The sequence below is a fragment of the Cladophialophora carrionii genome (genome assembly GCF_000365165.1).
Source record: "Cladophialophora carrionii CBS 160.54 unplaced genomic scaffold supercont1.1, whole genome shotgun sequence".
Taxonomy (NCBI): Eukaryota; Fungi; Ascomycota; class Eurotiomycetes; order Chaetothyriales; family Herpotrichiellaceae; genus Cladophialophora; species Cladophialophora carrionii.
In genome coordinates, this window is record NW_008481816.1 from 1,486,662 (window position 1) to 1,506,073 (window position 19,412).

Below are 19,412 nucleotides of genomic sequence, written 5' to 3' on the forward strand. Positions count from 1 at the left end.
GGAGCTTTGAATCGTCTAGAGGAGCACTTGAGCGTTGTGATCGGCCTGCTTCAAAGTCAGAGGGACAGACATAAGAGCCGTATGGATCCATGGAAGCAACAGGAAAGGGAGAGGAAAGAATCACACATGAGAGAGTCTCATGATGAAGGAGAATAAGTGGCAGTTGATATGTCCGACCAGGATCTCCTGCTGTACATCCACGGGCTCATGTGCTACCAGGAGCACTGCCAGAGGAGGACAACAAGGACGTCGAGGTAGCGCAATACCGAAATGCCAGCTCTGCACGCTTCAGGCGACCTGTGTCAAATCCATCCATGACAGAGTTGACACAGCCTTCTGAGCAGCCTTCTGAGCAGCCCAGATGGCATTGTTGCCTAGCTGCACCACGTAGGGAAATGACCTCGAGGGAATTGGTGGAGTGAGGGCCTTGCTTACCTGACCACGAAGTTCAAGTGACGGTCCAAATCCCACTGATGAGGTGCAGTTTCTATCGAAGAACAGGCAGAGTCTTGAATCTCGACGTGGGTTCCACCTGAAGCCGTTGACTCAATGAACCACAAACGGTCAACAAGAAGAAGAGATGAAGGGCAGTCAAAGGGATAACAGATGGAGTCTCCTCAAAATATAGCAACAGTTCTGCCCGCCCGAGGACTTTGGGTTCTCTGCAGCAAGTGAACGGGGGTGGCGTGGCATGGTAGTGGAGTTGTGAGAGCAGCTGCTGTAAAAGGCTTCGGGACCCTAGTGAGTTGATCAGGAGCACGAACCTTGATTTAGGGTTCCTGCTGCAGCAGGGGGACCGCAGCTCCAAGCGACTGGGATCAAGCGAGCTCAGACTGTGCCGTGGATCTCGCGAATGCAGGCCCTGGCATTTTGTCGATCTGGCAGGTGGGCGAGCTGTCGGGGACCCGATTGAGATGCGGAAGAACTCAGTTCGGATTGTCCGCATATCACAATGGGGTACAAGTACGAATCAAATTTCCGCGGCGGCGGAGAGGGAGAGCACGTAATATGATATATGATGGTGGTCTCGGAACAGCCCGTCCACAGGATCGACGACCACGGCTCGATAGCTTTTCGACCCAGTGCTAGGGCATTGACGCAGGCTTGGTCGGGGGACAAGAGGGCGCAGGAATGGGCCTCCATCGCCAAGGGTAACGCACTGCAGGCGAAAGTGATGCTGGAGGTGGCGCAAGTCAGGGTGGTGTGAAAGGAGAGAGGACCGTTCCGCAGGTAACAGGACCCGTGTGATTGTTTGTGCTGGGACAAGATGGACAATGTGAAAGCATGACTGGCCGGGTGGATGGTATACCAAAGTCTGAAGTTGCAACAAGAACGCGGCTATTGGCTGATGGGCCGGATCGGTAAGGGGGATCTTGGAGACAAGGTTGAGGGTGAGTGGAGCAGCCCATGGGAGACAAGCTCAGGCGAATCAGGTTCGCCAGCTGGTATTGAACTCAAAAGGGTGGCCGTGAGAACATGAGTCGACGCACAGCTAATGACCTTGCATGGTGGGCTGTTTCAGTTTTCGACGCAAGCCGACCTTTCCTGGAGCAATAGCAGTGCAGTCGGTAGCCACCGAGGACGCCTCCGCGAGCGTGTTGGTATCGCTGGGGGTCGTGATCTATTCCTGAAAGGAGATCGTGGTCCCTCGTCTCCGTCCCTTCAAAGGTGGTTTCCCATGTCGCTCGAGCATTCAGTCAGTACATGTCCATATGTCATGTCGCCGGTCGGGGTCGGAACACTGTATCCGCCCGCAACAACAACGATCATGTCAGGCAGCAGACTCAACGAGCAACTGCTAGACGTTGTTGCCATCTGCCAGAGACGACGCATGGCTATTGTCAGCAAGCGGGAGAAGGAGAGATGACATGTTCCAAGTCAGGAAGGCGGGGGAGACCAAGAAAGCGAATGTCTCGCTAATGCAGACCAGGATACGGGGAGGTGGCAGCTGAAAGCTTCCTCGAGAACATTGCAGCAGCGTCGAGGGTCAAATGCAAGGTGGTGGTCGATGTGCATTAACTTCACTCTCGATTGTGTGAAGTTGAAAGGCTAGATGTTGAGCAAGGGTGTTCCAAGAACTTCGGCTAGCTACATACGTAATTGATTCGATCTGTGCATCGATCCGAAGCCGCCGTAAACTACCCAGTGCGGATGGGCGCAGCCTAGCCAGCCCGAGCTTAGGGCCCAGCTTAGGCTCTCGCCTCTCGCCAGCCTCTCGCCAGACGCAGTATTCAGTAGGTGCGGCGATGCCTAAACCAGTCACCCACAGCCTAAGTCGCGGTCTATTCCGCCGGCAATCCGATCCCGAGGATCTTGAATCGCAGGCTGCGCTTCACCAGATCCAATCGCCTACGACGGTAAGGTGCTTTAAGGTTTGTGTGAGTTTGAATTCACCGCCAGAACGGAGGCGACCATGCTCCCTTGCTGCGGCCTTTCCACCATCGGGCACGTCTATTGCCTCTAGGTAAATTCTAATGTCTGTGTGGCGTATATGTCCTTGGCTGATCCCGGTCCAGTATCAACAGCGTCCGTGCTCTGGCACCTGGCCTCGTCCCAAGCTCGGATGCATGCAGTCGAATGTACACCATGAGATCGTTCCCTTCACCCTTCCGTTAGTCCTGCGGCCTCATGCGCTCCCCCCTTCTCCCTTGGTCGATCGCCCCCTACGCGCTCCTCCCATGATCGACCCGTCCTGCTCGCTTGTGCTGGCGGGTCGCATGCTGCTCCCACTCGCCTGCCGCCTCCCGTATTCGACCGCGTCGCTGGGTCTCTCTCACTTCAGGCTGCTCGTCCTGCCAGCCTTCAGGAACAGCGGTTTTCCCGACCATGGGTGTCACAGTTCTGTGCCACCGGTGCAACTGTGATCGTTCACCGAGATGTCCTTCATGAACAGGCTTTACTCCGCCCCGAGATTTGGGTCGAGCGTGGTCGTACGTGATCAATGCTGTGCAACTTCCGGACCGCCCTTCACGATCGGCTCAGGCACACCGGCGATTCGCTCACGGGCTCCATGGTGAAGTCACCAATGTTCAGCCGCCTGGGTTCAGGGATCTCGTATGCTTGTTTCAAGACAAAATATGACAGGTCGACCGTTCGTAATGCGTCCTTGACCGCCACCCTCATCTCCGCCCGCTATGCAAGACATCCATCATGCCTGCGATCAGCAGAGCACATCTCGATGGAGCGAGGTTTGCCATTGCTGGACTCATTCCGGACAAATCACCTCGGACACTGGACTCCACTTCCATGTACGGCACACACACACAGATTGCACTCACCAATGCGTCTCCTTGAGCTTTCCCCTGCCCTGATCGACCGCATCCACGCAATGCAAACGCCGCCTCTGCTCATCCGAGTTTCCAGGGCTCAACATTTCTGGGGCGAGCCCTAGCAGGCACATCTTCGTCTCTTCAACCAGCTCTGCTGATATCACGATAAGGCTTGACCGCGTCATCCACGACGAACCCTATTCTCGCAGTCACTGCCATGCGCACAATTGAAGCAGACGTCGAACACGTGGCACCCATCACAGATGATCTGATCGGTCGGTGCACATTTCAACTGCTAGCTTCCTGCAGAGTCAAGTACAGCTGCTTCATCGACCTAGAACGGCCAACGAACATGCTGTGTGAATCGCCGTGTACAATTCCTGACAAGAACGGGGAAACTGGAACGACGCAACTCGGCGGACCCTTCATTCTCGGAAAGAGACTGCGGACGGTTTGATGCTAATACTAAAACGTCTTCCTGCTTGCGCTCTAGTGAGGCATAATTGGGGCTTGCCTCCTTGCCTCCTGGCCTTCACGGCTCGACTCCGCATGACAGCTCCTGTTCGATTCACTATTTCCCTTTACCGACACTTGAACGCATACAGCTTGTCACAGGTATTGATGGTCAAAAGCCTGTGTGTGCCAGGTCTGTCTCCCCAGCGAAGCAATGTTGATTCGCCGATTCAGGAATGGAATCCCGACACACCTCTCTCCCAGAGCGGCCATCCATGTGCTGCGCAAGTGTAGGCTTGCGACTCATCCGGTACAAAGCGCCAAAGTGAGGCTTAACTCTTGGCGATCTGCGTGACATGCAGCGAACGTGTCATTTTCGGTTTCACCAATAGCCTAAGCTGCTGTGTGACCGCGACGGCAAGCCATGGTCCATGAAACAGGATCCAGGAGGCTACACAAGACCAAACCCCCCCACTCGCAGCAAGGCGTACGAGTACGGTCGACTGAGAAGTTCGGCCAGCTCATTCTCAGATCCGAGATATTGCGAACCTGAGATCGACAGCGACTGCCCCCTGCTCGACGACGTCGTTGGAAAGCAGAGTCCTTCCTGCGAGCCCTCCACCATACACATACATACCACGCCAGAGAAAAGTCGCCGATTTCGCAATTCCGCCAACGCCACTCATTGAACGACCGTCAAAGCGATGGACTGACTCCTTTCACAAGGACAACGACAACGACAGCCGAGCTCGTGCAGAAAACAACGCCTGTGACTTGACAGACAAGTTCGAGCCGAAGACGCGCGTGTCCCTCCACTGACACATGTTTGATAGGATTCCGTTCCTTGTTCTCGGATATCAGGAGAATTTCTGTCCCTCCTCGAAAAAGTCGAGCCTGAGGCAGGACCAGTCAGTGCCTGAGCCTCGTCGCCTCGTCAGCCAGCCAGCCAGCCAGTCACTCAGTCAGTCACGTTCTTAACCCGCGAGTGGTGTTGTGGACATCTCCGACCATTTCTCGGTCCTGATTGCCACAAGATTCTTGTTCGGCGCCGTCTGGTGTAAAGAATTCGCATGAGCATGAGCACGAGCATAGGCGTCGAGTATCCTCTTCCTCTTCCTTTCCTTGTGCACCAACGGCGCGCAGGAACGGTAAATGTAGATGTTCTTTCATTTCATGCATGTATGTACTGTAGCCCACTGTAGCTACAGTGTCTATCTACTGTAGTCACCAGTCTCGCATCTCATTCGAGCGTCGTCTCACAATCCTCATGCTATACCACGCAGAGTCATCTCTATACCCCATCCAGCCATGTTGGATTCATGGCTTGGAGAGGCTAGAGTTTATAATACCGGATCGCTACTTCGCCTGGCTTGGACTCGAGGCTGGGGAGTTTATAATACCAGATCGATACCTCGCCTGGCTTTCTAGCCCTCGCTTTCGCAGAGACTCGACGCCTGGTCTTGACATTGGTCTTGACCTGGGACTCGGACCTGAACTCGCCACTGTTCCTGTCATTCATCTTCTCCTTATGCCCTTGCCGCGCCGAGTGCGGCACCGCCGCCTCTGCATCTCGGCCTCTCCAACCTCCGCGGGTCTCTTCGCGGGGTGACCAGAACGGTCTTTCCGGCGGTAGAGACTGGAGGAACTTGATCTTGGCCTTTGTTTCGCGGTCGACTTCTTCGTCGCCTGTGAGCTGAGAGGCGATCATCGACTCCGAAAAGGGGCCGAGGCCCGCTCGTGCAGAAACAGCAGCACCAGCACCAGCATCAGAAGAAGAAGAAGAAGAGCAGTCAGCTTCGGAGCCGGTCGTTATGGTTGGGCCGTTCGTCTCGTGTTCTTTTTTCGACGGCATCTCGGCGTCATCCCCACACAACGAAGCAAGCATTGCTTGTTCGTCTTGTTCGTGGGGTCGAGTTATTGCCTCGATCTGCTCTATTCTTGATCGTCGGAAGGTTTCGCTCCAGAACAATCGCCTGGCGACGTCTCCGCCCTCCACCATGCTGACTCGACTCAGGATCCAATTCAGGAGCGCGGCTGGCGTGCCTTGCTCGCCGTAGCGCGTCACACCCGCATGCCATAACGCTCTTGTGATTGGGGGTTGTATTGGCACGCCGTGTTGGCAGAGAAAGAGGTAGCACCAGTAGACTCTGCGGAATGCGGCTCGCGGGGTAGCGACTGGGCTGGTCGCGAAGGATATTGCAAGATCATGGAATAAGTCGACTATATGTTCTCTGGTGGGAGGGCTGGATGCGGTGGCGGGAGGTTCTGAACGAGACGTCGTCCTTTCAAGAACGGTCGAAGCGCCGAGGTCAATCGGTTCCCCGTTTCTCACGCCCCCCGTCCCGTATAGTGATGGCAAGGAGTACTGGGGCATTTCCAAGACTTTCTTGACCATTGCGTTTCTCTCCAGAAGATGGCATACGATGCCAAATGACATGGTGCTTTTGCGGACCATTCTCCGCGCCAAGACTTTGAACGCGTGGAAGCCATGGCTCGCACTGTTCAGAATCTCCGACAGGGCTTCACCCTGGGCAAAGTGCGCGTTCTGGATACGTCTGTCAACAATGCTGGTGGTGATGTCCTGTCTACGGGTCGAATCGATGGTGGGTAACGGTTGTGAGTCCCTGCCAAAGAAGGAATCCTCGCAGAAGTCAGAAAGTTGGGTCAGATGTCGCAGAAGGAGGTCCCGGAAGGGCAGAGCTAGATTGCTGAATTCGACAACAGCAAGACGGGACGAATCCATTCGAGGACTTGATATCGAGGCGATCAGCCCTTCAAAGAAGCTGAGAAACCCGAGCCGATTTGATAAATCAGGTGAGGTTCTCATATCATGGCAGAGGGCCATGGCAGTCCATGCAAATGCCAACGAGCGCTGATCTGGCGATAGAGTGCTTTTAACAGATTGAAGGGAGTCCCAAGTGTCTTTGCTCAGCGACCCATGTTGATTTCGTGATCCCAAGACAGCCAAGGTACCGTACCAATGATGCCACATAAACCTGTACAGCATTGTTTCTGTTTTCTTCGTGAATTTGAGCAGGGTTTCAGTGGTATGCGCCAGCAGCAGCTGCAGAGTCTCCGGGTTAGCCTGAATAAGCCTGGCTGCAAGTTCCTGCCCATGTCTCACGCCAGAAGCTCGTTGACCACGCTGAAACTGGAGTTGCTCATGGATAAGTAGACCGATGAACGGGACATCCTTCCTGGAGCTCCAAGGCAAAAGGCGCCACGCCATTTTCTTGCACCACTTCAGGCGAGCTTGGGCTTTAAACCTTGAAAAGAGTTTGGATAGCATTGACGCTCCCAAATCCGTAACTTCTAGGACCGCTGAGCGATCCATAGCCTCTAGGATTCCACATACAAGGTACAATTTGGCTCTCTTCCTCTGGTTTTTCCAGGGAACATCAGTCAGTTGTAGTGAAGTCGTGGCTAGCACCTCGTCGATTATTTGCCTTGCATCATCAAGGCTGATGAGCCCGAGTTCAGTGGCGGAGCAAATCGACCGCCGAAAGATGGACCAAGCGGTGTGGTCCCAAGGACGAGGCACTATGGCACGCACCAAGTCCAGAATGAAGGATGAACCGGGAGGATGAAATGCCGGGTCAGTGATATAGGCGGCAATTGTGTGCACATCAAGGTCCACCGAGTTCTTTTCCACGATATGGGTGAGTATTGCGGATCCCACATGGGCATCGGCAGTGAGACTGAGCTGTTCGTTCCGGAGCCATGTCTTGATCTCAGAGAGTGTTTGACAATTGGACAGCCCTTGGGCTTGTTGGTCGGACATTGCTCGCGGGTTGGACATCCATGATTCGACTTCAAGTCGGGCAGGGTTCGGCTCGGTAGCCTTTGTCGAGGCAGGGAATGGGAACAGCCATGTTGGCAGGAGGCGCGATGATCTAGCTACCGGCATGTTAGCGAGGCATCTCCAGAGCAGATCTGAAATCATACCTGATGCAGCTCCAGCGTCCTTAGGCTCTCCCCACCATGCTAGCTTGTTGGCAGAGCTCGCAAGCACGACGGCTGGGTCGATTGCGATGCCTCCAGAACTGGCATAGGCCAAACTGGTATTCTTCCTCTTAGCAGCCCGTCTCTGTGCCTCCAACGGGCCTGGCACACTGCTGCCATAGCGCTTATGGTGCCAGAAGCGATTGAACGTGTCGGTTAGCAGCGCATCCGAGATCCAGACAAATTTTGGGCGTTGGCGAGAGGTGCAGCTGGCTGCAGCAAGGCGTCTAGTCATAACATTGGGGCGACCAGAAGACAGACGGTGCGCGCGACATGAGCGACGTGCTGGGCTGTGCAAGACAATGTTATCTTCATGCTGGACATTGCGTCGAGCAACAGCCGGCGACGTGGAGAAGCAGCCACAGCAGCTTGCCATGTGGAACCGTCAACTCCGCCGTATTCGACTCGTGTGGAGCTTAGACACCCTTGCGCATTAGCTCGTATGAAATTACAGATTTCTTGATTATTGCTAGTCGACAAACGCGATCCTTTTCTTCAGAAACCCTCTTCTACTATTGCCCAATTTGCCCTCTCATCCAGTCGAACGCCCCAACTTTTCCGCGATTGACATCCTTTTAATCCTGTACCGAACCCGCCCCACTGGGTATCTCTCTATGATGCTGCCGTGCTGTCGTCCTGGCCCCGGATTCTATAGTCGTAAGAATTCGTGCTGTCGTCCCAGCTTCGTATTCTGTGCTCGTGAAATTCGTGCTAGGTATTAATATGCATGTTCCTGTCGTTAATTAGTATTACAAAATATACACCATACTTCACCAAGTCCACCACCCTCGATCTCTCTATCTCGACGTGAGGAAGACCTCCCGTCCTCGGATTCTAAGTACTGTCGTAGCTGCTATGGCGGATGATTCAGTTGATGTCGTTTCGCTTGATGAATTGGTGGCCGAGTTAGCTAGCTGGGTGACTGTCACAAAGGCAGTCCCAACTGCAGTCGCCGCGGACCCAGTCGATGTTGTTTCGCCTGATAAAGTGATGGCCGAGTTAGCTAGCTGTGTTGTTGTCGCAGAGCTGGTTCCAACCGCCGTGAGCGAGACTAAACCCGATGTTGTTTCGCTTGACGAATTGGCGGCCGAGTTAGCCAGCTGAGTTACCGTCACGAACGCTGTCTGAGCTGCTGTCGCTGAAGACCCAGTCAATGTTGTTCCAGTGGACGAAGCAGCGGCCGAGTTGGCCAGCTCCGTGGCCGTCGACGATGTTGAATCAGTCGACGACGCGGCAGCCGAGTTAGCTAGCTCCGTTGCTGTCGACGATGTTGATTCAGTTGACGAAGCAGCGGCCGAGTTAGCCAGCTCCGTGGCTGTTGACGATGTTGAATCAGTTGACGAAGCAGCGGCCGAATTAGCCAGCTCCGTGGCTGTTGACGATGTTGACTCAGTTGACGAAGCAGCGGCCGAGTTAGCCAGCTCCGTGGCTGTTGACGATGTTGACTCAGTTGACGAAGCAGCGGCCGAATTAGCCAGCTCCGTGGCTGTTGACGATGTTGATGCAGTCGACGACGCGGCAGCCGAGTTAGCTAGCTCCGTTGCCGTCGATGACGACTCAGTCGATGAAGCGGCAGCGGAGTTAGCTAGCTCCGTGCCCGTCGACGAGGACTCAGTCGAGGTTGTCTCAGTCGATGAATCGGTGGCCGTCTCATCTAGTTGTGTTACTGTCACAAGGGCAGTTTGAACAGCGGCCGTTGGCGATGACGCGATAGAGGTCGGAGGCGGGCATCCCTCGATCGTGAAGTCCGAGTACAGTGAGCAGATGAACGAAGCACTTGCATCCAGTGCAGCTGGAGTCACAGATGCGTCGCTGGTGGTGGAGCTGTCGAGGGAGGCGACGGTAATAGTGGTGGATGTTGTGTCCTGGTTGAGTGTTTCTTGGCCCAATGATGAGACCGTGGTTGTTGAAACTAGGCCAACAGCACTTGTCAGAACGTTGCCTGGTGATGTCACGGTCACGGTAATCCACTCAGTGATGATAGTGCCCGCGAGTTCAGAAGCCATTGTAGTGTCGACGCTGGACAGGTCCGTGGCTGTGGGCGCATCGACATTGGTTGCAGCCGAAACTTGGTCGAAAACAGTGACGGTGACAACTGCAATTGACTCGGTCGTCGAAGTGCTCGAGGTCAAGAGGTCGCTTTGTAAGGCCAAAGTGTCGGTCGATGAGGTGGAAGTACTCGAAGTTGCCGCGGCGGTGAGCGATGAGGTCGGTTCCAAAACGGCGAGGACCTCAGAGTCGAACCCACAGATAACTTGAGGAGCTGGATCAGGGCCACTCGTGATTGGATTGCATCCAGGGAGCGCAGTGAGCAGACCGTGGACACTCTCATCGAAGACCGATGCCTGCTCCACGCAGTCTCGTGGGAAGTTGATGTTGTCGCTTCGAGACAAGGATGAACAGGCATCAACAACTCCGCCATCATCAGTGTAAAGGCAATCTTGAACCGCACTTGTCTGTACATCCATGTCCCAGCCGTTGAGGAAGTCACCGTGGAAGCCGTAGCCGGTGGTATCGCCGTTCGAGAAGACAAATTGACCGCCAGCAGTTTGGTTAACCGAGTTGGTCCAGTAAAGCACCCTGCCACCAATAAGTCTTTGTGCCTGGCTCAAGGGGGCATGCGGAGGACGCTTACTCGAAGAATAGGCCGGGAATGGGAACGGGATGAGTGGGCGGACATTCGCCATAGTCGATTCCTGATAGGTAAGCAACATGCGCATTGTCCTCGAGATAAAGGTTGACTCCGTCCCAACAAGACTGGAAGTTCACCTGCGCCCGCATTCCGTTCGTGCAATCGGTACGGAACATGTAGTGTTCTTCTGGGATATCGTTAGCGTCATTTATGCAGCGGAAACTTACCCTGTCGCATCGTTAGCAGTCGGACTCGCGCAGTCGTGGGTTTCGAAGGACCCTACCTGTCAGCCACCGGCCTCGTGTCCAGATATGTCAAGGTGGTATTGTCGTAGGATCTGAGCAGGCTGTCGCCGGTGAGCATCTTGAACCCGGGTGGGAATGGTACTGTATTCGAAGAGTTCCCTCCTCGCCCTGCTCGGGTGATAAGTATAGGTACCGAACCGTGCCCGAGGTGTCACCTACCGACGTAGTACACCGTCATGCCATAGTTGGGGACTTCTTCGAAAGTACCATTGGTGTGAGCGTAGTATAGTTGAGGGGTCCAGTATGCTGATTTGTCGGCTTGGACTTCGCACGAGGAGCAATTCGAGGACTGTAAGGAGTTGAAGTCGGAGTTCTCGTTGACATCTGGCGAGTTAGCAAGACTTCTTCCCGAGAGAAAGTCCACTCACTGCTGCCCCCCGCAAACTTGTGTACGTGTCCCGAGACGTTGCCAGGATTGAGTATGAGGTCTATCCGAGCGGTTTGAGAAACACTGCAGGCCTGGCGCCAGTAAGCGAGTGAGAGGCTCGGCTGCAGCACAAGCGGCCAAACAAATGGATTGAGAAGTGGATGCTTCATATCGCGAGTAACAGACAAGGATGGTTGGGTTCGAAGACTGTGTGTGTGTGCGATAAGAGGAGGCAAAGGACACGAGACCCCGGAGTGGGAAGAGCACCAGCATATATCGCCCGGCGGAAGTGCTCTTGTCTTGTGTACTCTGTAAACAATCCTCAGGCCATCGCAACGAAGCTCACCCGGTTGGATCCCTCGAGGAAAAGCGGCCCTGAGAGACTGAAACACACCATCAACGACCGTCTTTGGAAATGAGGCTGAACTCTAAACCAAAGCATCCTGGGCGTAGTGTGCCATGGACTATGGCGATCGGTGTCTGGGCTCCATCCTAATTCTTAGCAGGCAGCATCCTTGTAAACACGTACAGCTCGTTAGGTCTGGAATCGGTCTCTGCCGAGTTGGCACGAACTGACGGTGATACTTTGTTCCTTAGTGCAGAAGTGAGTGAGCGACCTCCTACAAGCGAAGCACCTGGATGCGTGCTTAGGCACAGCTTCGAGTCCTCAGAGCCCTGTTCTTAATGTGTCCCTTGTGTCTGAGCCTCTCGCAGGCCCATACCCCGTATTGTGTGCATCAAGTGTGGAGCAGCTCTTCCTCCTGTACTGAGAAGATCACGAAAATCAAGACCAGATGCGCAACAGCAAGCTTGACATGGTCGTTGCTCGTGGAGTGTCTGCCGCCGACTCTCCCTCTTCCGAGAGCGTCCAATTGGCCGACGGAGGAAGGCTGCGATAACGAGTTTGTCGATGGACCTGCCATTGATGGTTGCTGCAGTGATCGAGTCTCTGTTCTTCATCCGAGGTTCAGCAGGTGTTTGTTGACGAGGCGGCGACGACGCGTGAGCGTTTGTGGCGTCAAGCTAAAGCGCCACGGTCAGAATAGGCGGGAATGGGACGCTTCTTGGATCTTCACAGGGATGTCACCGCAAGCTGTGTGATTGGGTAAGACCATCAAGCCAATTTCTCCAGGTTTCGCCTAATACTCGCTTGAGCCAAGTGGCCGAGAATGAGATGCGACCAAGGATGGCGATTTCGATGCCTTCGATTTCATCCAGTAGCGCGCAGTACCGAGGACCGAGTTCGCGATACACGCGATCGCGATCTTCGTGCTATCTCTGCGCCGACTTTGGCCCTGGTTGATCTCTGCTCGTGACCATGACCCAGTACTTTGGCAAAGGACAAACTGCCAAGTGTGAAGCATGACTGCGCAGCGCAGCCTACACAACACCACGAACACCTCGACAGCCACGTAGATACCTGAATAACATGCTGTCCTGCGAGGTGACATCACACCGCTACGAGGCTTTGCACAATATACACAGTTCATCACGGGAATCTTCAAAGCTTCGTAACGTTCCCCACCATGTCATGTCGAAGTGGAAGTAGTAACTAGTGGCACTGACAGCTCTTTATTTTCCCAACAGCCTCCACAGACGTCAATCACTATGCGACCTGATGCAGTTCAACCAGGCAGGAGTCTTCCTGCTTCCGCGGTCGGGTGGTGGCGCATATGCCTGTGTCGCTCCCCCAAATGGCTGCTTGCCTCTGACCTTCTCGAAGACTTCTTTGCCTCGCCAGCTAAAGACGCCGGTCAAAGCGATGGCTTGATCTAAGGGTGCGTCCGCGGCCGGAGCTGGTTCTATGGTCAGTCATGCTCCGGTCACCAAATTGGTCCGCGGCACTCACCCCAGCCGCGCGCCCATCCGGTGCAGCACGTCTGCGTGGCGCAGGATTTTGCCACGTCGAGGTCGCTCGCCGCCGCCGGTGACCTGAACGAGTGTAGGGAAGTGATTGCCGCCCGGCGGGGATTTGTAGCATCAGGCGTAACATGCGCACGTATTGTTCACCAATTCGGCCCTCTCCATGCTGATCGACTCCGATGGGTACGTTGAACTTACCTATCAGTGGTGGGCCAGCTTCAGAGTTTCCTACCTACACAGTCTATTGCCAATTTCGCCGCTCATCGTTCGAAAGGCTTCCCTGCTGACGAGGAAGGAGTCGTCCTGGAGACCACGGACTAGCACGAGAAGAGTGCTCGGACTTTCATCTTTGACACACTTCTGGAATCAGAGGTGCCTGATCAGACTGGAGGTAGACGGACCTTGTGAACGCCGACGTATCCCTTCGCCTGTGTAACAATCTCGAATACTTTCTGCAAGTGCTGTACGACCGGCGAGTCAGGCTGTGTCAGGTCGAGACCAGAACCTAGATGGGCTGTTCGATCTCAGTTGCGACGAACATAATCGAGTCTATGTGGTGAAGGAAGCAAGTTGGTATGCGGCGACACTTGGTGCAGGATGGCATAACAGATAGAGTCGCCTGTCACTGGGATCTTATTACAGATACAGTGAGCGCTTCGCCCGATGGGATATGTATTTCCAAGACAGCCACGACATCAAGTCGGTAGCCCCCCAAGTAAACGATACAAGGCCAACGTGCCAGCCAAATTGGGCAGCGCGCTTTGATTTCCTGTCGGCAGCCAGTCGATAAATGCTGGCGGTCACCCTGTTCCCGGCGTCATCACTGCGACACCAGGATGCGCGGCACACGTCGAATTCAATGCTGATGTTTCCACAAGGCACCGACATATTGTTGGCGAAACAGAGAACCGCGAACCCTAGCGTCGCTGAGTAAGCACGGCAACACCGCGCTTAGGTGTAGCAGAACGAGTCGGCAGGCAGCGCGGGCTTGAGGACATTGATCCCGCCAGTCAGATCATGTCGCTTTCGGTTTCGGCAGAAGCAGCTCGAGGTTGCAGTGTCTCGGCGGCGAGCCCCCGTATTGCAGGCGCCTTGGCTGCCTATCGAACCGTATCGCTGTGGTGGTGCTTCTGAGGTCAGGCACCCCATCGACTTCGTCCGACATCTGATCTTCACTCAGCCCTACGTTATTGACTCAGCACGGGTTACATGGGTTCATTCTGACTCTCACTCTCTGTGGCCTCCCAAATCTGCGAAGACGGTGTCGGTCTGGCCTGCGTTTGGGTCGCCATCCTTGTCCCGTGCCCCGCCACCGGAGCACTGGATGTGCTAGAGACCAGCACCCGTTGATGCGACTTTAGATATAGGATCCTGCTACTATTATCTACCTCTGCCACCGTAATCACGATCGCGGGTCTCGCTACACCTCGTTGCGCCATGGACAGTCCAGCTGCTGCCGCCGACGACAAGTCGCGAGCTGCCGCCCAGAACAGGGTGCGACGTCGCAACCGGATGATTACATCGTGTCTGGAGTGCCGGCGCCGAAAGTTGAAATGCGACAAGTTACACCCCTGCACGAATTGCAGCAAGTTCTCGCGCGACTGTCTCTTCCTAGCCCCGGCGCTGGACTCGGTCTCGCAGCAGCGCCTCAACGAGATCAAGGAGAAGATGGGCTCGCTTGAGCGCGTACTTGAGCAGGACGTTGCGCGCAAAGACGGGAAAACCGTGTCCACCTCCTCCCAGAAGCCGCAAAGGAGGACGTCGGCTGACCTCCCTGGCGGCGAAGAGAGCAGCTCCGACAACGAGGCCGCGGTCCCAGAAGACGAAAAAGGGCTTGAGCCGACACCCCTGGCCGTCATCGACGCTTCGTACGAAGACGATGCTAACGACGACGTGCTCGACCTAGGGATCAAGATCGGAAAGATGCGCTTGACTGAACGACTTGGTGGCTTCTTCCGCCCCAGACTTCACGAGGAAATGGACATCCAGCTCGCCGATTCTGCCAATGACCGTCGGACCGCCGACGAAAAGCTCTCGGCCATTCCCCAACTCCCGGATCATACCTGCGACTTCCTAGCTCCCGGTCCTTCATACATTGCGCCGGGCTCGGGATTCGTGTTCGGGGATGTGGGCAGCAAAAGATCCCTTCTCAACTTCCTCCCAGCAAAAGCCGCGGCCGATATTCTGGTCCGCACTTATTTTGAGAACGTGCACTTCATCGCTCGAGTTGTTCACTGGCCCAGTTTTCAGCTGCATTACGACAACTTCTGGACTTCTGTGCTCGCCGGACTCGAGCCTCCGGCGTGGCAACAATCCCTCGTTCTTGCCGTCCTGTTCTCGGCCGTGGCGAGCATGGCTGAGCAAGACGTCACTGCCATCTTCGCTCGACCGAAGAGCACCATCCTCGGGAACTTCCAGACCGGGACTGAGGTCGCACTGAGCAAGGCGCAATTTCTTAGAGCCACCAAACTCGAGACTCTGCAGGCTCTCGTGATCTATCTCATTCCCATGTGTCGAGATCAGCTTTCTCGAGCGCATTCGGTGATAGTGGGCATGGCTGTCCGTCTGGGCGAGTGTATGGGACTGCATCGCGATCCCGAAGAAGTCTACGGGCTCTCTCCGGTGGAGTGCCACGTCCGACGCATAGTCTGGTTTCAGCTGTGCTTCCTGGACTTTCGCACGTGCGAGTCGCAGGGTCCGCGGCCAGGCGTCAAGCGTGAGGACTATGACACCAAGTTTCCACTAAACATCAACGACAACGACCTGCTCCTAGCGAAGCCGCAAGAGGCAAAGACCCAGTTTACAGACATGACCATGTCCCGGATACATTTCGAATGTACAGAGATGCAACGAGTCATCTGGTACGACCGCATCCGGATGGAGAAGAAGAAGGCGTCGTTGACGCACGTCTTGAGCAAGATTGAGAGCTTCCGCAAAGCCATGGAGGCCAAGTACAGGCCCATGTTGGATTTCGAAGTCCCCATACAGAAGTACGCACAGCTGCTCATGAATCTGATGATTCAACGCCTCTACGTCATGGTCCTCCACCGATACCTGAACAACTTTTCGCAAAAAGTGCCTGAACGGCTTTCCAACCTGACCGTCCAGAGCGGCTTGCTCTCCATGGAGAATGCGGTGGCGATGGAGCGTATACCCGAGCTGAACAAATGGAAATGGTACAACGGAGCTTACCAGCAATGGCACATAGCCTTCCTTCTTCTTTCGATGGTCCACCAGCAGCCGAACCTGCCGAACTCGGAACGGATCTGGAATGTCATCGATTTTGTCTTCGAGCCCGATCTAACCCTGTCACGACCGCAGAGAGCCAGAGCGATTATCATGGCAGTCAGAGACCGAACGGCGGTTTATCGGGACTTGCGCAGAATCCGCATTCCGGTCAGCATGAAAGATGGTTTGGACTCGCGGCGCCGTGTCCCTGAGACCACCTTGACAGTCAAGAACGAAACCGAGATCTCACGAGCCGAACCCACAACAATCTCGTCCCAAACGGATGCCGGAGCTGGGGATGCCCGGTATTCGTCTGATCAACCGTGGAGCTTCGACACTCCAGCGACAATGTACTTGGAGAACAAATACTTGCCGCAGGGGGGGCCAGGGCCCTTTGGACGATTGGTCCACTCACAATTCCAGACCTCACCACCGCCCCCACAACCATCTCCCATGCAATCGCCGCCGCAATCAAAAGCACCCAGTACCGACACGAACCAGATCTCGCCAGCTCAGCAGATTGACTTCCACAGTCCCAGTGACTCTGGGACGAACGAGTCGTGGCCTCCTCTCATCACGACCGACCAAGTAAGCTGGCGGATGGTCCTGGGCCCGGCCACCCATCCTTCCCCTCCTGTCCCCGCCATGCGGTCAGTTCAAAGCCGACAATCATCGTCCGGGGGCGGCAGTCCCTTCGGTATCAACTCGGGCTTTCCGAGTGACCAGATCAATATCCCGCAGCTACAGAACAATAGCCGGAGCGACTCGGTAATGCTCGACATTGACTGGGTAAGTGCGGCCTCGCTGTCCAATGTGCTGACCCACTGACACGTTACTGCAGAACGAATGGGACCAACTGTTCCCGCCTGAAAGTACGACGGGTCCTTTTGCAGCGTCGGACCCATTTGGAATCGCATAGTTAGCGACCGTCTTTCTTGCCTTGCGTGCGGGTTCAGGCAGGCCAGTTCATATACGGATACTGGGTCGACCCAGATTTTCCCCTCGCTGTCCATAATACCTCGTACGAGTACCAGTCTGGAAGAGGAACAGGGCGGATTTATTGGTTGGCTGAGTGAGATGCGCGGGCATGATGAATAAGCAGCGGATGGCGCCCCCCCCCCCCCCAGGCCAGCTGTGTTTAACGTAGCCATGCCTAAACACGCCTAGTCTAGGCTGCCCTAGCCCGTAACTAGCTCTACCTAGCCCGGGTTTGCCCTGCTAAGCTTTGTAGCGCCATGATGTCAGGCTCTGCGCCCGGATTAGCCGGCTATCAAATTGATTCGGAGCAAGATTGGGCGATGATGCTATGCATCCTGCATGCCCGTGATGCCCACGATGCCTATGATGCCTGTACTGGGTAATGCCCATGTCCCAGCAATCAAGGCAGGTTGCTCAGATCTCGCGGCTTTCCGGCCCAGATCTGCACAAGTCCTCTTCGCTATCGACGGTAATCACCGCGGCAGACGCGGGTTACCATGAGCCAGAGCCAGAGCTTGCGTGTCGACTCAATCCGACGACCCCTACTCCTACTCCGTACTCCGTAATCACTCTTTATTTACACCTGACGTCTTCCTGACGTTAAAGACAGTGTTCAATTTTCTCCCCATCCAAGTTGTCGAAAGCGCGGTGTTGAAATCGCGCAAACCTCACAAACCCATTCGTCGACCAGCGCGTCAGACTCTCTACATCTCGACTCCTTGGTGCTACTCCGGCTCAACTGGAGCTTCGTAACCGCCGTGTTGCACTCTCATCTCCTATCACTTTTCCGTGCACAACGAACAGCTCTTCACGAGCTCCTCCACGCACACTTGGAGTGGCCGAAAACCAACAGCACCACAGCACGAAGGAGTCTGGTAGAGCGCCTTGACCCCAGTTTTACACCATGTCGACCTCGTCAACGGGCTTGAAACCGCCGTCTGCGGACGTGCTCAGGACATATCCCTTTGGCAAGATTGAGCCCAACTCGGTACGTCTTCTTACGTCTTCCTTGGATCGTACTGCATTCAAAAAGCAAGCAAAAGCAGAAAGGAGAGTGATTTCTAGAGCACCGACCGACGGGCTAACATGGTCATCTGCCAGACGAAATATTTCGCAGCATGCATGCTCGGCGGCATCGTGGCATGCGGGCCGACTCACACGCTCGTGACACCGCTCGACCTCGTCAAGACGCGCCGTCAAGTGGTGCCGGGGATCTACAAGTCGAATCTCCAGGGCTGGAGCTCCATCTACGGCAAAGAGGGCCTCCGCGGCGTCTTCTTCGGCTGGACGCCCACGTTTGTGGGCTACTCGTTCCAGGGCCTGGGCAAGTACGGCTTCTACGAGATCTTCAAGCACCTGTACGGCGACAACATGTTCCCCAACAGCAACCGCACGCTGGTGTACCTGGGCGCGAGCGCCAGCGCCGAGTTCCTCGCCGATTTGCTGCTCTGCCCGTGGGAGGCCATCAAGGTGCGCATGCAGACCACGCTGCCGCCGTACGCCAACAACCTGCGCGAAGGCTGGAGCAAGATCGTCGACAAGGAGGGCTTCGCCGGCCTGTACAAGGGCTTGTATCCGCTGTGGGGCCGCCAGATCCCCTACACCATGTGCAAGTTCGCCACCTTCGAGGAGACGGTCAAGATCATCTACAAGCAGCTCGGCAAGCCCAAGGAGAGCTACAACAGCCTGCAGCAGACGGCCGTGAGTTTCTCCGCCGGGTACATTGCGGGCATCGCCTGTGCCGTGGTCAGCCATCCCGCAGACGTCATGGTCAGCAAGTTGAATTCAGACCGCAAAGGTAAGTACCGCTGAGTCTCGCTCCTCCGACTTGACTTTGCGTAGTAGTTTGGGCATTTCCCTGCTGAGCGTTTCGATTCGGAGTTCTCACGCTGACGATGACCTCTAGCCGGCGAGGGCGCCGGCAGCGCCATGTCCAGGATCTACAAGAACATCGGCTTCTCGGGCCTGTGGAACGGTCTCCCCGTCAGGATCGTCATGATCGGCACGTTGACCGGCTTCCAATGGTTGATGTATGTATACCTTGTTCCAACCCCCCTGAGCAGTCTCACTCCGTTTCTTGTTTGGGACCCCCGAAGCACTACGCGCATACAAGTACTGACGACGACACCTTTCCTAGCTACGACTCCTTCAAGGTCTATCTCGGTCTGCCGACCACGGGCGGACACTAGCGCAAAGGACCACCCACGAAGACCCAAACCTGAACCTGGAATTTCAAACCGCGCAGCGCCACCTTCCCGACGGGCCTACTCCCTCCCCATCAGCTAGCTACCTACCTACCTACCTACCGTAGCTGG

At 55.3% G+C, this 19,412-nt stretch overlaps 3 protein-coding genes across 3 annotated transcripts; 2 read left to right on the top strand and 1 right to left on the bottom strand.

Moving 5' to 3' along the window:
* Positions 1–5,055: 5,055 nt before the first annotated feature.
* G647_00536 (uncharacterized protein) lies at positions 5,056–11,198 on the bottom strand (the record flags this gene model as incomplete). The annotated part of the gene is made up of 7 exons (XM_008723939.1): positions 5,056–7,619; positions 7,668–7,951; positions 8,871–10,304; positions 10,360–10,584; positions 10,640–10,772; positions 10,821–10,985; positions 11,030–11,198. The coding sequence occupies 7 exons, from the start codon at positions 11,196–11,198 to the stop codon at positions 5,056–5,058; spliced, it is 4,974 nt and encodes a 1,657-aa protein (XP_008722161.1).
* A 3,130-nt stretch (positions 11,199–14,328) lies between these two features.
* On the top strand, positions 14,329–16,947 carry G647_00537 (uncharacterized protein; the record flags this gene model as incomplete). The annotated part of the gene is made up of 1 exon (XM_008723940.1): positions 14,329–16,947. The coding sequence occupies one exon, from the start codon at positions 14,329–14,331 to the stop codon at positions 16,945–16,947; it is 2,619 nt and encodes an 872-aa protein (XP_008722162.1).
* A 1,236-nt stretch (positions 16,948–18,183) lies between these two features.
* G647_00538 (uncharacterized protein) lies at positions 18,184–19,286 on the top strand (the record flags this gene model as incomplete). Its single annotated transcript, XM_008723941.1, has 3 exons — positions 18,184–18,895; positions 19,004–19,127; positions 19,235–19,286. The coding sequence occupies 3 exons, from the start codon at positions 18,184–18,186 to the stop codon at positions 19,284–19,286; spliced, it is 888 nt and encodes a 295-aa protein (XP_008722163.1).
* Between the last annotated feature and the right edge of the window lie 126 nt (positions 19,287–19,412).